An 18,001-nucleotide genomic window follows, 5' to 3' on the forward strand; every position below is an offset into this window, starting at 1 on the left:
ATAGAATAGAGAGGCATAAAGTCATATAATATAGTAAGGCAAAAAAAGTCATAAAAGTCATAGTATAGTAAGGCATAAAAAGTCATGAAAAGTCATAGTATAGTGAGGCATAAAAAGTCATAGTATAGTAGGATATAAATAGTCATGAAAAAGTCAGTATAGTGAGGCAGAAAAAGTCATGAAAAAGTCATAGTATAGTGAGGCATAAAAAGTCATGAAAAAGTCATCGTATAGTAAGGCATAAAAAGTCATATTAAGGTTTGAAAAGTCATAGCATAGTAAGGTAAGTCATAAAAAGTCATGAAAAAGTCATAGTATAGTGAGGCATAAAAAGTCATGAAAAAGTCAGTATAGTAAGGCATTAAAAGTCATAGTATAGTAAGATATAAAAAGTCATAAAAAAGTCATAATATAGTGAGGCTTAAAAAGTCATAGTATAGAAAGGCATAAAAAGTCATAGTATAGTAAGGTATAAAAAGTCATAGTATAGTGAGGCATAAAAAGTCATAGTATAGTAAGGTATAAAAAGTCATGAAAAGTCATAGTATAGTAAGGTATAAAAAGTCATGAAAAAGTCATAGTATAGTAAGGTATAAAAAGTAATGAAAAAGTCATTAGTGAGGCATAAAAAGTCATAGTATAGTGAGGTATAAAAAGTCATGAAAAAGTCATAGTATAGTAAGGCATAAAAAGTCAGTATAGTAAGATATAAAAAGTCATGAAAAAGTCATAGTATAGTAAGGCATAAAAAGTCATATAAGGCATAAAAAGTCATAGTACAGTAAGTTATAAAAAGTCATGAAAAAGTCATAGTAAAGTAAGTCATAAAAAGTCATGAAAAAGTCATAGTATAGTGAGGCATAAAAAGTCATGAAAAAGTCAGTATAGTAAGGCATAAAAAGTCATATAAGGCATAAAAAGTCATAGTATAGTAAGGCATAAAAAGTCACGAAAAAGTCATAGTATAGTAAGGCATAAAAAGTCATGAAAAAGTCATATTAAGGTTTAAAAAGTCATCAAAAAATCATAGTATAGTAAGGCATAAAAAGTCATAGTATAGTGAGGCATAAAAAGCCATGAAAAAGTCATATTAAGGTTTAAAAAGTCATGAAAAAATCATAGTATAGTAAGGCATAAAAAGTCATAGTATAGTAAGATATAAAAAGTCATGAAAAGTCATAGTATATTAAGGCATAAAAAGTCAGTATAGTAATGCATAAAAAGTCATAAAAAAGTCATAGTATAGTAAGTCATAAGAGTCATGAAAATGTCATAGTACAATAAGGCAGAAAGTCATAAAGTCATAGTAAAGTAAGTCATAAAAAGTCATGAAAAATCATATAAAGGTTTAAAAAGTCATGAAAAAGTCATAGCATAGTAAGGCATAAAAGTTATTGTGTAGTAAGGAATAAAAAGTCATGAAAAAGTCTGTATGGTCATTCCTGGATGTAAATTCAGATTTCATTTGTTATCGCATTGAAAAGCCAATCTCTTTGTTTTGGAGGGGTGGTGGGGTTGTACACCCTTGTCTACACCTATGGTTCCATCACAATGTTGCAGGCAGTACAAAACAATTTAACCCTGTAAACGTGCAATACATCGCGGAATTGCTTCACAAGCTTTACACATGCTTCAAAACCTGAAACAAGGAAGTGAGTTTGGTGACATACATCAAGGTTTTGCACAGGGACTGGTGTGATTGGTTGAACTCACGGGAAACCTTTTTTGATCAAATTTGTGGAAACGTTGAGGTGATTGGACAAAAATGCAAGGTCCCCCAGAATTCACAGCGATTGGTTGAATTTGCTTTAATTATTGCGATTTTGACATTGCAACTTTCCGGACTGATTATAGTTTCCCTTTTAACAAAAAAGATATATATATATATATATATATATCAAAGATACATATAACTAAACCTATAAACCGTGAAACACACACACACACTATAGACACATGCCATACACATCATATTGTTTTCATTTCTACATCTCTATAACTGTTTATTGTTTTTGTTGTAATTTACGTCTGTTCATGATGTGTACCCCCTGTGTCACGCTTGTTTTTGTTATGCAAAGTAATATTTTTTAAATTTTTCACTAATAAAAAATAAATAAATAAATAAATAAAGTAGCCTAAAAGATAGATAAAGTTAAACAAGATATACCTGGAGATTTCCCGGTGATGTCCACCACCTTGACGTTGGCACTCATCTGCAGCAGAGTCTCCAGGAGCTGGTCAGTCTTGCGGTAGAGGGCGCTAGAGAGCACTTCTGGACGTCCTCCATCTCTGGAGGGAAGTTTGGTCACATGGAGAGGAGGCAGGGAGGCGAGCTGAGCGCGCATCTTCTCAGCCTGAGAGAGAGAGGAACAATGTTACTGCAGCCACATTAAATATTTAAACACAGAACAGCATCAAAATGGCTACAGGTAACAGTAGTAAGTGTGACAAAAATTGGCAGTGGTGTCGAGATGACTCGTACCTTCAGCCTGTTGTTCTCGTTCTTCAGGTGTTTGATGCAGAGTCTCTGAGCTTCGATCTGCTGAGTCAGCAGAGGAGAGTCGATCACCTGCACACCTGAAGCTGAGCCGACACCGGGCATCATGTTCGCTGTGGACGACAACAGGTATACGTTCAGTGTTTGCTCCAGCTACACACACATTTTCACTTTTATAGTCTCAGTTTAAATGAGAAACGACACCCAGTTCCTCATGAACAAACAAAACAACTTGTTTACAACCAACACATTAAAAATTTCTTAGCATGCATACCTGCAGTTGTGAAAAATTTGAATTTACTTTATTTACTTTACTTTCACTGTCAAAGCGAGTTGATATGGCCTAGAATTATTTATTATTATGTCAGTTTTTTTCAGTATTTCCCAGCAGTGAATAACATAAATTCCTCATGATATAATTAATTAAATTAACGCAACCTGGAGCTGGATAAGAGGCAGAAAAAATGAGTGAGTTTATTAACCAAGAAATGATTCTTATTAGTGAAGTACCAGGGGAATGAAACATGGAAACAATAAGAAACAAACTCCAGTTTCATTTTTAGTTTGTGTGTGTATAATATGTCCTAACAGCCCGTATTTTATAATTGACATTAAGAAAAAGAGACTTTTGTTATATAGGTTTTTTAACACTACCTAAGGATTCAATCCTTTTCCAGACCCGCAGATACCCTGAATCATGCTGTTCAATCATGCAGAATTAAAACATCTAATTTTCAAGGTTAGTTCTTTCTAAAACAAAAATGAGCATGCAGGATGAACGACAGACGTCAGGACAGGCAGGTCGATAGATACCTTTTTGTTCCTCTGGAGAACATAAAGAGAGATTACGACAAAGAAGTCATACATGGAGAATAAAGACAAAGAGCAGGTCACTGGTTGTTGGGGTCAAAAGGAGGAATTAAACAAAGCACTTTAAAAGTTAAAATAATCAGGTGAGTGTCTAAAACATAATTATTTCAAATAATAGTTTAACCAACAACTAAAAACTTCCGATATGAGGCATGTTGATGAAACTCAACAACATCATGCAGGAACGCCCCATCGATTAATCTGCCTATCAGTATCTGCTTTATTTTTTGTTGTTGTTCACACAGCCTGAGGTGACATCTTGGAATTAAGCAAATTTAAGCAAATTCTCACATTTGAGAAGCTACAACCAGCAAATATCTATTATAAAAATATTCAATTATCAAATTAATTGCAGATTAATTTTCTTTCTATCAACTAATCGATTAGTCGCTGCTGCTCTGTGCTGTATGGTCATGTGGTTTTCGCCTCCACTCACCTCCTGTCATTCCTGTGACGATGGAAGCGATTCCTGACGGGCCGGTTCCTCTCAGCCCGTCGATGGTCATCTTCGATTGGCTGTTGATCCGCTGCTTCAGCTCGGCCTTCTCCGACTCCAGCTGGTCGATGTCGGCCTGCAGAGCGTCCATCGTCTCCTCAAACTCCCTGCAGAGAGGAGAAAAACATCACACAGCTGTGGACTTCTGTTCCAGCTCACCACTTCACATCTGGATCTACAATCTGAGGCCGTCGCTCTCACTTCTCCTTCTTCTTCAGCAGAGTCTGAGCCTCGTCCAGTCGAGTCTGAATCTTCTCAACACGTTCGTCTGCGTCTTTGGACGAACTGTCGAGTTTCTTCTCCAGCAGACTGAGACGCACGTTCGCCTCGCTCAGCTCCTCCCCCTGAAGACACAGACATTTCATTGGTGTTGATCAATCATCGTCTAGAATGATCGATTAATCATTTGGTCCAATAGATGCCAGATGGTAATTAGGAATTGCTCATGGTTTCTTAGAGCTGGGGGAGGCTTGCTAGTCTTCTATGCTAAATTGAGTATCTTTGATGAGACCAAGTGTTATATATGGAGCCTACGATCACAGGACATTTAATAATAACTTGGACGTTTCCAAACCGAGAGAAAAATATGATTCGGAGACACATGAAGTCTAAAGATAGCTTCAACAAATCATAATCAATACATATAAAGAAAGTAACATAAGAATAATGTCTGAATGACACCAAGGATTGAACCTTAATATAAGAGAAATACAAGAAAAGAGCTTCATATTAAAATTTCAGATGGTGATCGTCAAAATGTGAAAAAATAAACTCAACAAAAACTGGACATTAAAACCTTCATGTAGGAGGATTTACTGCAGGATTATTGCATCAGACTGCATCAGCTTTAAGTGTTTCTAATAAACTGACAGACTGTACAGCAGTATAGAAAAATAAAATATAGAATATGGTGTTTTCTCTACCTTGATCTTGAGAGACTTCTTCAGCTCTTTGATGACAGTCTCTCTGTCCTCCAGCTTCATGCCGAGACCTTCTGCATCCGTGATTTCTGCACGAAGAGCCGCCGCTCGCACGTCGACGGGTGGAGGGTTCTACAAGACGACAAAGAACAATAAGATCCTGCTTAACAAAACCTGCACAGAGCCGAGTCTTCACACTGAGTTACCTTGTTCTGCGGCTTCTCTGAGTCGTACTCTCCCTCCTGCATAGCGGTGGCCATCTTATTCATGGTGGCGATGACGATGCCACAGGACTGTCGCAGATACTCGTAGGGGTTGGCGCCCTGAGATCCATAGATCTGAAAATGATAGTGTGTGTTGATCTACATCTGTTATAATAGACACACATACTGTAACCAATGTTCGAGGAAACTGTACGTACCTGTTCTCCTGCCTTGAACGCCACATCCTCCAGTTTGATGGCCGACAGCCCCTCCTGCTCACCGAGGGGCGACATCATCTGAGCTCCAGCTGCTGCCACTTCCTGCAGCACCGCCACCACCCAGGTGAGGTGTTTCCTGCAGTCTGACAGGGTGTCTGACACCTGGAGGGCAAAGGTCAACAATCAGCGTGGAGGATTTTCTCAGCAGGGGAAGACAGAACAGAAATCCTCAAAAGCAGTGATTTATAGTCTGACTTGATAGAACCGAAACTGTGACTTGCACCAAACAAACAAATAAATTCGGTTGAGAGTTTTGGTTGCCACGGTTACCTGTTGGCCAAAGTTGAGCGCCGAGGGGATGCCAGGAGCGTCGGTTCCCGGCATCCTGCGGCGGATCTTCTTGCAGAACTGCCGGATGTCGCTGCAGGACGTCTCCAGGTCTTTGAGCAGCACAGCGAGGTCGGCCTTCTCCTGACCCGCATGCAGGAACGCTCGCAGGCGACCCACCTCCACCGCCATGCAGTCCAAGGCACTTTGGGTAAACTGCAAATCAAACAGTCAAAGATGAAGCAGCAGCTAGAAACACATGTCGTAATGTTTATAACCCTGTTACCACACAAGCCGACCGGTGAAGAAGCAACATCTATGAAAAAGTGTGAGATGGTTTAAAAATGAATAAAATATAATGAGGTGAACTTTATTTGTTCCTGGATGAGGCGGGATGTGGATGTTGGGCATGTTGTACTCACTCTGATGTGATCAGCGAGCTGCATGGTACAGTCCTCATTCTGATCTGCCAGATGGATACTGTACAGGTGCTGGAAAGGGACAAACTTCATTAAACTAAGCGGTAATTGTCGAGGTCATTTTGTAGATAACTTAATTTATATGTTGTAGTTTGTGTCTGTAGTTTCTGCCTTTAGTAACTAGAATAACGTAGAGCGCTGTGTGAAGGTTTTATGCACTTCAGATGTTTAGATTCTGATTGGTCTCAAAATCTTTCTGCAGCTTGATAAAAATGAGCTTTTACTGCCTGAAACTTTTGCACAGTGCTGTATCTTTTCAACATTCCTATTATTATGTACTTATGTGCAATTCTACTGTGTTGTATAAGTGTAGCTGTTAAGGAAAAGCAAATGTTTATACTTGAGTAATTAAACTAATTGTCAGAATGCCATTTATGTAAAAACATAACATGTGTGTTACCTGATAGTATTTAATGGCCTTGGTGAGCGGCTCCACATTGACGGTCTCGTCCAGCTGGTCTTTGTGCAGCATGTCGATGAGGAAGTCCAGCGATCGCTCATGGACGCTCATCTCCGGGTACAGAGAGCCGATCTTCTTATACACATCCACACTGCACTGAGCCAGAGCCCTGACACACACACACACACACACACACACACACACACACACACACACACACACAATGAGTCACATATATGATGACTATGAGCAACACCGTGATTTTGATCTTAAATTAAACTTCAGCAGTGAATGTAACGTATCCAGTTCCCAGGAGAAGGTTGGAGGTGTTGAGTGTAACAAAAAAAAAATCTTTAAGTTTAACTTTTTTTTTTTGGTTTGTTTCATTTGTAGTTTGTGGTGAAACGTACTGCTCGTATTTGTGCAGCGTGGCCTGCAGCAGACTGAGTGAATAAACCAAGCCAGCGGCGAAGCTCAGCTGCTCCCCGACGGCTCCTCTCAGCCCGGTTCGCTCCACACAGTTCTCATTCAGGTCAAACTTCTCCTGGGCCTGTTTGCTGATCAGCTCAGCCTGAAAACACACACACACACACACACACACACACACACACACACACACACACACAAATGCACTGTTGTGTAACTGTTTTTCAAGTGGAAACAGTGGCTCTGTGTCTCCCTTCACGGTGGTGTGTACCTTGCAGATGAGCCTGGGGATGAGCAGCAGCACCAGGATGCAGTCGTGGTCTCCTCCGTGGCGAAGGAAGGACTCGGGCATGAAGGAGGTCAGAAGAGAAACGTGTCTGTTGGCCTGACCCACCTCCATCTTCCTCAGCTCCATCTCAATGGCCTGAACACACAGAAGAAGAAAAAACACAACTTACAGCTCACAGTTGTAACTATGAGAGGTAGGGAGTGAATTACACCCTCGTGTTATCACACTGCTCAGAGCTACTTATCATTCAGACAAGAGAGCTGTTTTTGTTCCTGACCTTGGCGTAAGCCTTCGTCTCTGCAAACTTAATCTTGAAATCAAACATCTCTGCCGGCGGCTGCTGCTGCTGCTGCTCAGCTGAAGCTTCCTGTTGGCTGGTCAGCTCTCTGTTCACCTCCTGCAGCGACAAACAAAAGGTGGAATGAGGAGAAACCGGCCAATAAAAACACGTATGATCAAACACATGCTGAAGAAGCGCATTGCGCCTGTTTACCTGCAGGTGAGCGGTGAGCTCGCGGTACTTCTTGATGGTCTGCTGGTAATCGGCGACAGTCTCCTGAGCAGCTTCAACTCGTTTTTCAGACTCTCGGACTCTGGCTGCGCCCAGATCCAACATCTCCCTCAGCTCCAGCTCCGTCTCTCTGGCGTTCTCCTGCAGCTCATCGTTCATCTCGTTGATGGCTTCCTGCAGGGCGGAGACAGTGACCGGTAAACAGGGTCAGCGCCAGACAGAAATCCTCTGATGACCTTTATTTGACCGTTATTTAAACCATCGCTGTGGCGTTTCTGCTCGGCACATCCACCTGGTTTCTGTGCAGTTTAAGTTTGTGTGTAGGTGGAACTGCTGTTGTCACTGTCCACACTACACTCAGTTTATTAGGAACACTTAGCTGATAATAATGCAGTGTAACACAGCAGGTTTTTACAAAGGTGCTGATTTCGCTTAAATATAATTTTAGAGGCTGTAGTTTGTGGTGCTGTTGAGCTGTATTGTGTCGTACTTACACGTGCTGCTATTATTTAGCAGCTTTTATATCAACGAGGGTGGACTAAATAACAGAAACACCTCTCTGCACCTCTCTCGACATGTAAAATCTGAAAATTCTCAGGATGGTCACCGAGGATTTTCCCATTTTTCTACAAACCAAATCTTTTTCCACCATAATGATTTGAAAGATGCTTTTACTTTTTGGAAAATTCCCCTTTTTATTACCATAATTGATAGGTGATAAGTGACACGTCAGTTAGGTTTCTATAACGACACATTTGTCCCAATCAAGGTCAGTGGAGAACTCAAACACCAGAGGGCAGTGCGTGCATATTAATGACCTTGGTCCATATCAATAATGAAATGACTCAGCAAACAGTGGCACTTTAATTTTATTCTGACCTCAAATTACACAAAAAAAGGAGGGGGAGGGGTCACAGCAGGAAAATGTCTCCTGCTCAGAGACTGTGATTGATATTGTACTTTTTTCAAATGAATGAACTGCAGGTTTGTGTTTTCGTCCACCTGCTCTGACGTTATTCGGGTGTGTGCACCTGCCTCAGTGACACTGACGTGCTTCACTCACCAGGTCGGCGACCGTCTCTCTCAGCTCCCTGACTTTCTCCTCCAGGTCCAGGTTTCTTTCTGTGAGAGTCTCCACCATCTCCTCCGCCCCCAAGGCTGCATCCACCTGAGACAGAGAGAGCGCACGTCACCAGAATCAGCAGCGCCGTTTGTCTACGTTAAACACAAAACACTAAGCCACTGCTCAGTAAAGAGACGCACTGTGGCGACCTGCGGGCTGATTTATGTCACTGCAGTCACTGCAGCACCTCCGACAGTCTGAACAGCCCCGTGATAAAACAGCAAAACACCGACCTGCTCCTTCAGCTCGTCGATGGTCTTCTCCGCCACCGTCATCTCCTCCTGCAGTTTCTCTTTCTGGCTCCTCAGAGAGTCCAGCTCCACGTTCTTCTTCTCCATCTGCTTCTGCAACTTCACATGCTCCTGCTTCTCTGATGCCGACAGATCTCGCATCCTGACTCACAGGAAGAACACGCAACAGAGGAACGTTATTGACGCTGGTGGGAAAGTGGTTCGGAGCACATGTCATGGGGCTGTGAGGTCCTGGGTTAAAGTCGCTGCTTTCTTCTCTACCTCGACCTTTCCTGTCTTCAAAATGAAACTAAAATAATTTGTGCCATTTCCTGAAACCCACCTGACCAGTGCTTCCTTCAGCCTGCCGTTCTGCTCTTCCAGCTGTTTCACATGATAACTGGAGGCAGCTCCGTCCGAACCTGAGAGAAACCCACAAACACAGCTGAGTTAATATCATCCGTGTCTGATGTTTTTTTCTTTTCTATTCTGTGGGAGTAAAAAAACGTGACACGAGAAACACAGACAACAGAGTTAACGTTGCTGCCAAGAGAGACGGTGGCGAGCCGATATTTCAATTAAACAAATGGCTCTGACGGTTCTTCTGACGAGTTGGCTTCACTTGCTGCGACAGTAAAGAGAAACTTTTCCAGGATCAAGAAAAAGTAGTTAGCAACAATAAATCATCGGCCGTCACACTGCACTCAGGTCACCGATGAGCGGCTCCACAACGTTTCAACAGTCTAATCACGTTATAGACGTACATGAGTTATTTCTGCTTCGGTGCCACTTGACAGCAACTTTTACAAAAGCTAATATATCACACACTTCATTACACTCTGACACTTTTAATTTCAGAATGACCTCCAGTGCAGGACAGACACTTTAATATTTTATTTTGCGTTCCAGTAGTAACTGATACTGGCTATGACATTTTATCGATTTTGCCTTTTATAAACAAATTCTTAAGTAACAAAAACCGTAAAATAAAAATAAATAACTGGCTATTTTTAAACTGACAGGTCACAGATTTATTTCTGTTATAAAATTGCTTTTCCTAAGTTTTCATGATTGTCAACAGTTTTGTTAATTACAGCAAAAAGTTCACGTTGGACATTAAACATAGAATTTATTTTCAAAACATTTCAAAACATTATTTATATTTAATCTTTTTATTATATTTTATTTATAATTACATCTTTTCAACAAAAGTGTACTGATTTGTCAGCCCACTGGTTGGGAACCACTGCTATAAATGATAAATTTACTATAAATTACAAACTATAAATTATGAAATTCAAATGATAAATGTAAAACACAGATTATGATAAAAATATATCGGGTTACACCTGATTTTTTTACCTATTTGGTATTCTGCATTTGTAATTTAACTTGATGTGTGTTTATATATAGTTTTTGCTTAATTAATGTTACTGTCATTTTTTTTTACTGTTAACTTTTCTTTGCACAAACGAGCTATTTTGTTAATCAATATGAAAAACACGAGAAATACGAGTTTTACCTAATGAGGGTTTGAGGTTTTAGTAAAGTGAATAAAAGTGATCAACGTGGGGCTGGATTCTGTTAAAAACCTCCTCCCATCTACGACCTTCTGACCTTCATTTCTACAAAGGTAGCACAAGGTTTGACGACGTTCTATTTCCATTTCTGAATCTCACCTTTCTCCTCAATCTCATGCTTGAGGATCTCCAGGTCCATGGTGAGCTCGTCCACTTTCTCCTTCAGGGAGTCGACCTCCAGCTGCAGAGACTCAGCTCTCTCCTCGGCCATCTCCTTATCCAGCGTGGCCATCTCGATCGCATCCGCCGTGTCCGACATCTCCTCCATGTAGTGCTCCTTCGCCTCCAGAGCTTCTTTAGCCTCCTGCACGCACAGAAGAATTCAGTCAGTCTGTTTTCTTATTTATGTTGCGTAACTCTGTCCAATCATCGACCCACCCATCCATGCACTCATCCATTCATCCACCTGTTGCTCCTCACCCTCTTGGCCTCTTTGAGTTGTTTCTGCAGCTCGGCTTGCTGCTCCTGCATCTTGTTCTTCCACTCCTGCAGCTGCTCCAGCTGGATCTTGTGCTTCTCCAGCTCCTTCAGCTTGGCTTTGTCCTCCGTCCGCTTCATCTTCAGTGTCTCCAGCTTCTCCTCCAGGTCCTTCACCTGGGCGCGGAGAGCCTCCTCCTCCTGCATGAAGGACGTGCAGTGGAGACGGAGAACGGAGGGTGATGAAAGGAAATGGTAAGGGGGATATTTAATCAAAATGGAGGATTGGAGCGGAGACATTTACTCAGTTTTAAAATGTTGTCGTTGCAGGAGGCTGAAATAATCACACGTTAAAAAGTGAAAGCGCTTTAACTTTGATTTAATTCTTTTACTTTCATGATTTCTCAGGTTTTTCTCAGTGAATAATGGAAGCGACAGATCGAGTGAACAGCTTTCTCTGTGTGGTAGCAGCACTTTCATCTTTTTATGTGTTACAAAGCTTTAATTTCACTCGCCATGCAGACAATTCACCTGTAGAGAGGAGAGAGAGTCAGCGTCAAGACACAAGCACACACGCCTCGCCGGGGAGGGCGCACTCACAGCACGTGCTTACACATATATAAACCTGCACACACACATAATCACACACCAATTAACAGCAAGGGGTCTTAATTAAATCCTGCAATAAATGTGCATTTTAATTGCAGTGTGAGGTTGTTCTGCCTGTGGACAGACAGAAGCGATCACACCTTTTACAGCTTGTTAAAAAATGTTAGTGAGAGAAAAACAACACTTCAATATCAAGTGCAAAAACATCACGCCACATCACTGCACCTGTGTTTCCATAGTGACGTCCTCCTGAGGGGACAAAATATGAATCAGACTGACTATGTCCGCTTTATAATTAAACCCCAGATGGCAGCTGACTTTTACAAAATGTTAAAGAGATAATCTGTGACATTTAGACACAAATTCATGTACATGTTGCGTCTCTCTGTCGCCACCTCAGATAACGCACCAGAGATTCAAACTGTAACGAGGAGCTCACAGACAATTACGCACATGTACTGGAGGAAATCAACTAACATCTGGACACGGACAGGGTCTTAATCACGCTTAATTGAGCAGCACTCCAGAACTAATTATTTCGTCTATTGTCTATCGTTTGTTCTCATGTTTGAGAGGCAGGTTTTTCAGGTCAGAGTCAGAGCACCAGCAGCCATGAAAAACATAAATCTAACTGTTCACAACTTTGAAAACGAAGCATAAGACTACAGCATACTGATCTTTTTTTTTTTTGAATAGTTAAATAACATGTATTATATATACAAATATATACTTAAAAACCAAATATAACATGTGGTGTTCCTCAGGGTTCTATCTTAGCCCCAGTTAATTTCACTTTATACACTTTACTAAGCATCAAAGAAAACAATGTTCACAGCTATGCAGACGACACCAAACTGTTTGTGTTCCTACTAACACCTCAGTTAAATGTATTAATGATATAAACCAAATGGATGACGCAGAACTTCGCAAAGCAAAATTAAGGAATCTGTGAACTAGAGCTGAAACAAATAAACAAAAAATTGATTTGTCAATTATGGGAGTTGTGGATGGTTGATGAGACAGAAAAGACATTTTGAGATGTGACCATTTTTTTGCCATTTTCTGACATTTTACACACAACGATTGTGATTAATCACAAAGGTGATTTATCAATAAAATCAACAGCAGGTTAATTGATAATGAAGATAATCGCTTTTTTGGTCATTTTTTAATTTCCCTCACCAGCAGTGCATGCTCTGATACACGTCAGCCCTGTGTGAACCTGAAGAGGATAAGCTGCTTTGGATTAATCATATAATTAAAACACTGAATTAAACCAAATATTCAGTGTTCTCCTTTTTGTTAAACGGGCATTTTTGTTTAAGTATTTATTCTAATAATACAGTTGAGGCCTTCGGCTCATTTCTGACTCAACGGCTCTTTCGGATGACACCAACACAAACTGACAGCTGTGTCGCAAAATGTGTATTTAGAGGAGCTATAGCAAAAAGATGTCACATCTGATTTGACTCCTGCACCTCTGCTTCTGTGGCTTATCCATTGAGTCTTCTTTGATCTTGTTGGCACATAAAGTGCTGCCGTTTAAAACCAAAATATCACATGTTGTTCTTATTTAAAGCAGGTATTAGTCACCTTTTTCAAATACAAAAAAAAAAGTAGAGCTCCAGTATTTTCCCAGTTTCTGGTGGATGCAACTTTCTTTTTAAATTATTGGCAGACTGCCTTGATGCTGTTGTTGTGACACTGTCAACTGCGACGCAACCTTTAACTTTGTTTGGCAGAGTTACGCTGCGTTGAGCTGACACTGACCTTGCTGGGGACGGGGGCCGGAGGTTTTCCAGGGGAGTGGAGGGTGGGGATCACCGGAGCAGCCAGCGGGGTCTGGGCCGGGGTGCTGGGCTCGCTGCTGCTCATCTCTCCAGCGGAGGCCGAGGCCGAGCCGGACGCGGCCCCTTTCCCACCGGTGCCTGCAGGTCGGCTGGGCTGCTGAAAACACCGAGGAGAAAATAATAAGGAGAAACACAAGTTGTTGTTGTTGTTGACAAAAAACAGAACCACAAGGACTCTAGATGAAAAGCTTGGATACAAATGTTTGTCAGATGATGTGTTAGGGGCCATAATGGAGGTCCTCCTGTCCCCCGCTGTCAAATAATGATTGTGTTCAACTGTTATACGTTTATCTTCTCATCTCTCACCTCTTTTTCACCGAGTATGTTAGTATCCCGTTTAGAGTCTGATCCTGGTTTTGATCTTATTCAGGATGTGACATTTACATGGAGCACAGAGAAACCTGGTTGATTTCTATCTCCCCATCATGATTACAACAGTATTCAGATTTCTGAAAACAGGATATTGTCACTTTCCTGTAAAAACCACATGTCAAATGTCACCTTCTTCAGTGGGATTTTAAAACTGTTTATTTAGCTGGAGGAGTAGAAGGAGAAGAGGACTCACTAATCCTTCAATTATCCGAACATTTCAAAATCACCATATTTAGGGAAATAAAGGTTTTTACTGGATATTGATGTTTGCAAGAAGAACACGTAACTGGCATTCACCAAAAACCTGATTATAAACACACTCAATATAAAAACACCTGTCTAACCTTTATACAAATTAGCATGAGCGCAGACTAGCAGTTAGCTAGCATGTTAACTCAGATTATTTACTTTCCTTGGTTATCAGCTAGTTACCAAGACAACCAGCTGTTTTGTTTTTTTTTTTTTAGGTTAACTAAGGTGTAACTGCTCAAGCTACAACCGGTTCGCTTTAACAGGGACTAGGAAAGATTTACACAATGGAAAACTCACAAATCAAATACCAGATTATTAATTTTAACATATGAAATTAACAAACTGACATCCCCCCAAACCATACACATCATTCACAGATATGTGTTTGTTTGTTTGAACGAATAACTGTTGATTTTTCAACGGACCTCCATCATGGCCAAAGATCTAATTTAAGTGCAACAGAAAAATGTTCAAAACTAAAATAAAATACATAAAACAAAAATTAGCAAACAAACAAAGCTGAAACAAATTAAAACAAAACAAAGTGACAGAACCGAACAAAAGCAACAATGACAACTTTACTCTAGTTTAAAGCAAAAACACAATAAATCTTAAAGTTAAAAGAAACTTTAAAAGAAAACCACATGTTGAATACATGAATGCTAGAATTTGACATGAAGGCAGGAAACTCTACTGGAGATGTAAATATGAACGTGAAGAAATGTGGATGAAGAGAAAAACAATAAATATGTGAGTGTGTGGTTTACTGTGTGTAACGTTTCTAATGCCATTAACCAAAACTGTCATTCCTCTAATGAAAACAACATGGATATGAAGTCATGTGTGGCGATGTAGTGTCACTACTGTCTTTGCAACACTCACACATACACACACGCGCACACACACACACACACACACACACATTGCTGCATGAAACAGTAATCTCCCACATAAATAATGCAAACGGATAGAGATGGGAAGCCCTGACGATGCTGAGGACTGGGCTCACCTTGGGCCTTCTGGCCGTGGTCTGAGGAGGAGAAGAGGAGTCAGGAGAAGGACGAGGAGAGAGGGAGAGCAGGAAAGGGAAGGAAACAAACAGCCAGGGTTAGTGATTCAAGGCAAAGTTCATATTAAAAGGGAAATCACAGACAAAAAGGGACAAAATGGGTTGATGAGACTGATATGGTTGATGAACTATTCTGGGATTCTGCTCCTTTACCGACAATAAAAACCTATAAAACTCCCTTTTTGTCTTTCTCCTGTGAATCCATAATCCTGATCTTTCTGATCTGTCTCGTCCTAGCCGGTGTCCAGGGCCTCGTTCTCTCCGCCCATGTGACCAAAACCCCTCAGCAGCGACGTGGACACAGCGACTGGTACTGCCGCTGTGACCTAAATGACTGCATTGTGTCTTCGGGGACGCAGCAGATCCAGTTCATCCGAGTCCAAATTTGTTGTACTGCGCTTACACAGTAGACAGAGCAAGGATAATGGCTTGTTATACTGCTATATCGTGTGTTTCAGACACGACACGCAGCAGGATGGAGGCGAGGGAACAGGAAGCAGGGAAACATCCACAGTTTGTTCTCATCTAATTTCTATAGTCTGTACATCAGACCTGGATTACATGGTTTTAATCCACCATCCAGAAGTTAACTCCCAAAATGTATCCCAAGTAGATCAAAGTCAACACTAAATATACTGTAATATGTTCAGGTAAAACTCTGTATTTCTGTTTTTGGTTGGTTTTTTTGAGTTAACTCATATTTAAAGATCATAAATTACGAGCTGACATATTTTTTTTTACAACACTTCAAATTCAAATTGCATTAACCTCAACATGCAATTGGTTGTAGTGCTGGACAAAATAATCTATGATTTCTCCATATTAGAATCACATGATGGCAAAAGTCTGTAAAATTTACCTGTCAGAGATGAAATCTACGTAAAAGTGGAGAAAAAATGTGGTAAACTTCAATGAAATTTGATAAACTTAATTATTAGAATAGATAGAAAAAGTTTCCTGGAAAGAAAAAACCAAGAGGAAGTTCTGAGAGAATTTAGTTTAAAGCAAATATTTATTCATCATTGGAAGCTTTACTCCTCATACATGTTGAATTACATGCCTTTTGGGTGTTCAGTAAAAGATTCTTCTAAACAATCTCTCAACTCTCTGTTCTACGTGTGATTGATGTTAAATTACAGATGGTTCTTCCCAGGAAACACACTAGAACATTATCAGAGAATTGTAAGGAATTTATTGACCAAAAAAGTTTAAAAATATCAATAAATGTTGTTCTGATAAATATTACTTTTAGGGGAAAACTGCTGCAGCTACTAAATGAACCAGTTGAGGTTGTTTTGTTTCCTAAATAAACACTATTATACTAAGACAAATCTATGAGGATTATTGCAACAGGATTATTTTTCCCACTTTTCCCTCAAAATTAAACTAAATATAAGGCTGTTAATAAAACACAATGTAACCTAGGTCTGTACAGACGTTCTCCTTTCGACTACTTTCATGTCTTCTACCTTTTACTTTCCACCTCCTTTTCACACTGACTCTTTCTCTTTCTCTCTCTCTCTCTCTGCTTCGGCCCTGGTGCAGCCGTCGCTTCGGCTAGTTATCGTTCTTTATTGGATTAGAGCCGGACCATTCAGCAAAAATTAGCCCGAGCTAACAGCTGTACCAAATAAGATCTGACAGCCCTCTTAAGCCACAGTGCTGTGCTGTAGATACTAGACCAGGCTGTGCTGAAATCACATCAGCCTGTGAGCTACAGCTGCAACCAAGAGTGAAATTATTTGATTCTCTCCTGATGGCAGAAACGGCTTCTTCATGGTGAAATAAAAGATTAAAGCTTGTAGAGTAGACAGAAATAAAAAATAAAATAAAAATCTACTGCAGACACATGTAGAGGCATAAAATAATTCTGCAGAAATGAAGTGTGAATTAGCAAAAATCAACAATAAACTGAGAAAAAACAAGCTGCAGGGTCACTCCTGCTGCCACACGGGACACATCACATATCACTTGAGAGGAAAAAAAAAAAAAAAAGGGCAACTGCGACCGAAAACGAAATGAGGACCAACTGAAACTTCCAAGCATGACCTTTACTCTGCCAACACATCGAATGGAAGATGACAACAACAGCAGCGACATCCCAACAACATAAGGACAATCATAAGGAGTTCTGTACCTTCCGGGGTGCAGGAGTCTGTCTCATCATATTTGCAAGAGAAGAAGACACACACACACAACACAGTCACCGAGAAACACACACACACACACACACACACACACACACACACAGGTGATGAAACAGACAAAGATGCTCGAATCCTCAGACACCGGGTTTATGACACAGACAGACAGCTGAAGCCGAACACTCGCTCAGACAGGCAGCCGCTCAGGCCGGGGAAGCTGCAGTGGTGCAAATGGCCGCGGTGATTTTTTCCCAGGCTCCCCCTCCCTGCCTCTGTCCGTCCCTTCCTCCCGATATCGTCCTCCTTTACGTCCTCTGTCTCAGCTTCTCTCATAATCCATTTGCCGGAGCCCTCAGTCGGTGCCTCCCTGCTCCTTTCTGCTCCGATTAGCGCTCTGGCATCTTGCTGCCGCGAGCCCCCGACCTGCTACTGCTCATAGGAGACGCCTTCCCTAACCTTCCTCTCCCTCCTCCTCCTCCTCCTCGTCCTCCTCTCCTGTCTCACCCCACCCCCCCACTCGGCTTATTGTGATTTGTCAGCCCAGCCAATGCCCTGCTCGTGCATTACATCACTGTGCACTCTCCGCCTCCCCCCCTCCCCTCCCTCTCTCCTTCCCCATGCTTGCTTGCTGCTGCTCACCCACTCATCACCACCTCTACCACAGACAGACAGGGAGGGGCGGATGACACTGTGTGTTTGTGTGTGTGTGTGTGTGTGTG

The 18,001-nt window shown here is 41.1% G+C and overlaps 1 protein-coding gene across 4 annotated transcripts in view; it reads right to left on the reverse strand.

The window, feature by feature from the left end:
* LOC111225476 (dynactin subunit 1-like) overlaps positions 1-18,001 on the reverse strand; it is a 47,906-nt gene that overhangs the window by 8,365 nt on the left and 21,540 nt on the right. The window contains exons 1-24 of one of the 4 annotated variants that reach the window (XM_022750374.1): positions 17,276-17,737; positions 15,079-15,099; positions 13,366-13,542; positions 11,821-11,844; positions 10,990-11,187; positions 10,669-10,873; positions 9,333-9,411; positions 8,993-9,152; positions 8,700-8,804; positions 7,619-7,810; positions 7,403-7,522; positions 7,108-7,260; positions 6,821-6,981; positions 6,411-6,579; positions 5,954-6,022; positions 5,535-5,747; positions 5,205-5,366; positions 4,990-5,106; positions 4,787-4,915; positions 4,065-4,207; positions 3,804-3,970; positions 3,311-3,322; positions 2,483-2,610; positions 2,168-2,354 (exon numbers count right to left, since the gene is read on the reverse strand). In XM_022750374.1, coding sequence (XP_022606095.1) covers positions 2,168-2,354; positions 2,483-2,610; positions 3,311-3,322; positions 3,804-3,970; positions 4,065-4,207; positions 4,787-4,915; positions 4,990-5,106; positions 5,205-5,366; positions 5,535-5,747; positions 5,954-6,022; positions 6,411-6,579; positions 6,821-6,981; positions 7,108-7,260; positions 7,403-7,522; positions 7,619-7,810; positions 8,700-8,804; positions 8,993-9,152; positions 9,333-9,411; positions 10,669-10,873; positions 10,990-11,187; positions 11,821-11,844; positions 13,366-13,542; positions 15,079-15,099; positions 17,276-17,305 — 3,121 coding nt within the window. In that variant the 5' untranslated portion in view covers positions 17,306-17,737. Of the gene's footprint in view, positions 1-2,167; positions 2,355-2,482; positions 2,611-3,310; positions 3,323-3,803; positions 3,971-4,064; positions 4,208-4,786; positions 4,916-4,989; positions 5,122-5,204; positions 5,367-5,534; positions 5,748-5,953; positions 6,023-6,410; positions 6,580-6,820; positions 6,982-7,107; positions 7,261-7,402; positions 7,523-7,618; positions 7,811-8,699; positions 8,805-8,992; positions 9,153-9,332; positions 9,412-10,668; positions 10,874-10,989; positions 11,188-11,820; positions 11,845-13,365; positions 13,543-15,078; positions 15,100-17,275; positions 17,738-18,001 lie in introns of those variants that run through there. The other 3 variants (XM_022750373.1, XM_022750375.1, XM_022750376.1) reach the window with 3 other exon arrangements.

This window comes from Seriola dumerili, unplaced genomic scaffold, assembly GCF_002260705.1.
Source record: "Seriola dumerili isolate Sdu_G_001 unplaced genomic scaffold, Sdu_1.0 BDQW01000149.1, whole genome shotgun sequence".
NCBI classification, from domain to species: Eukaryota; Metazoa; Chordata; class Actinopteri; order Carangiformes; family Carangidae; genus Seriola; species Seriola dumerili.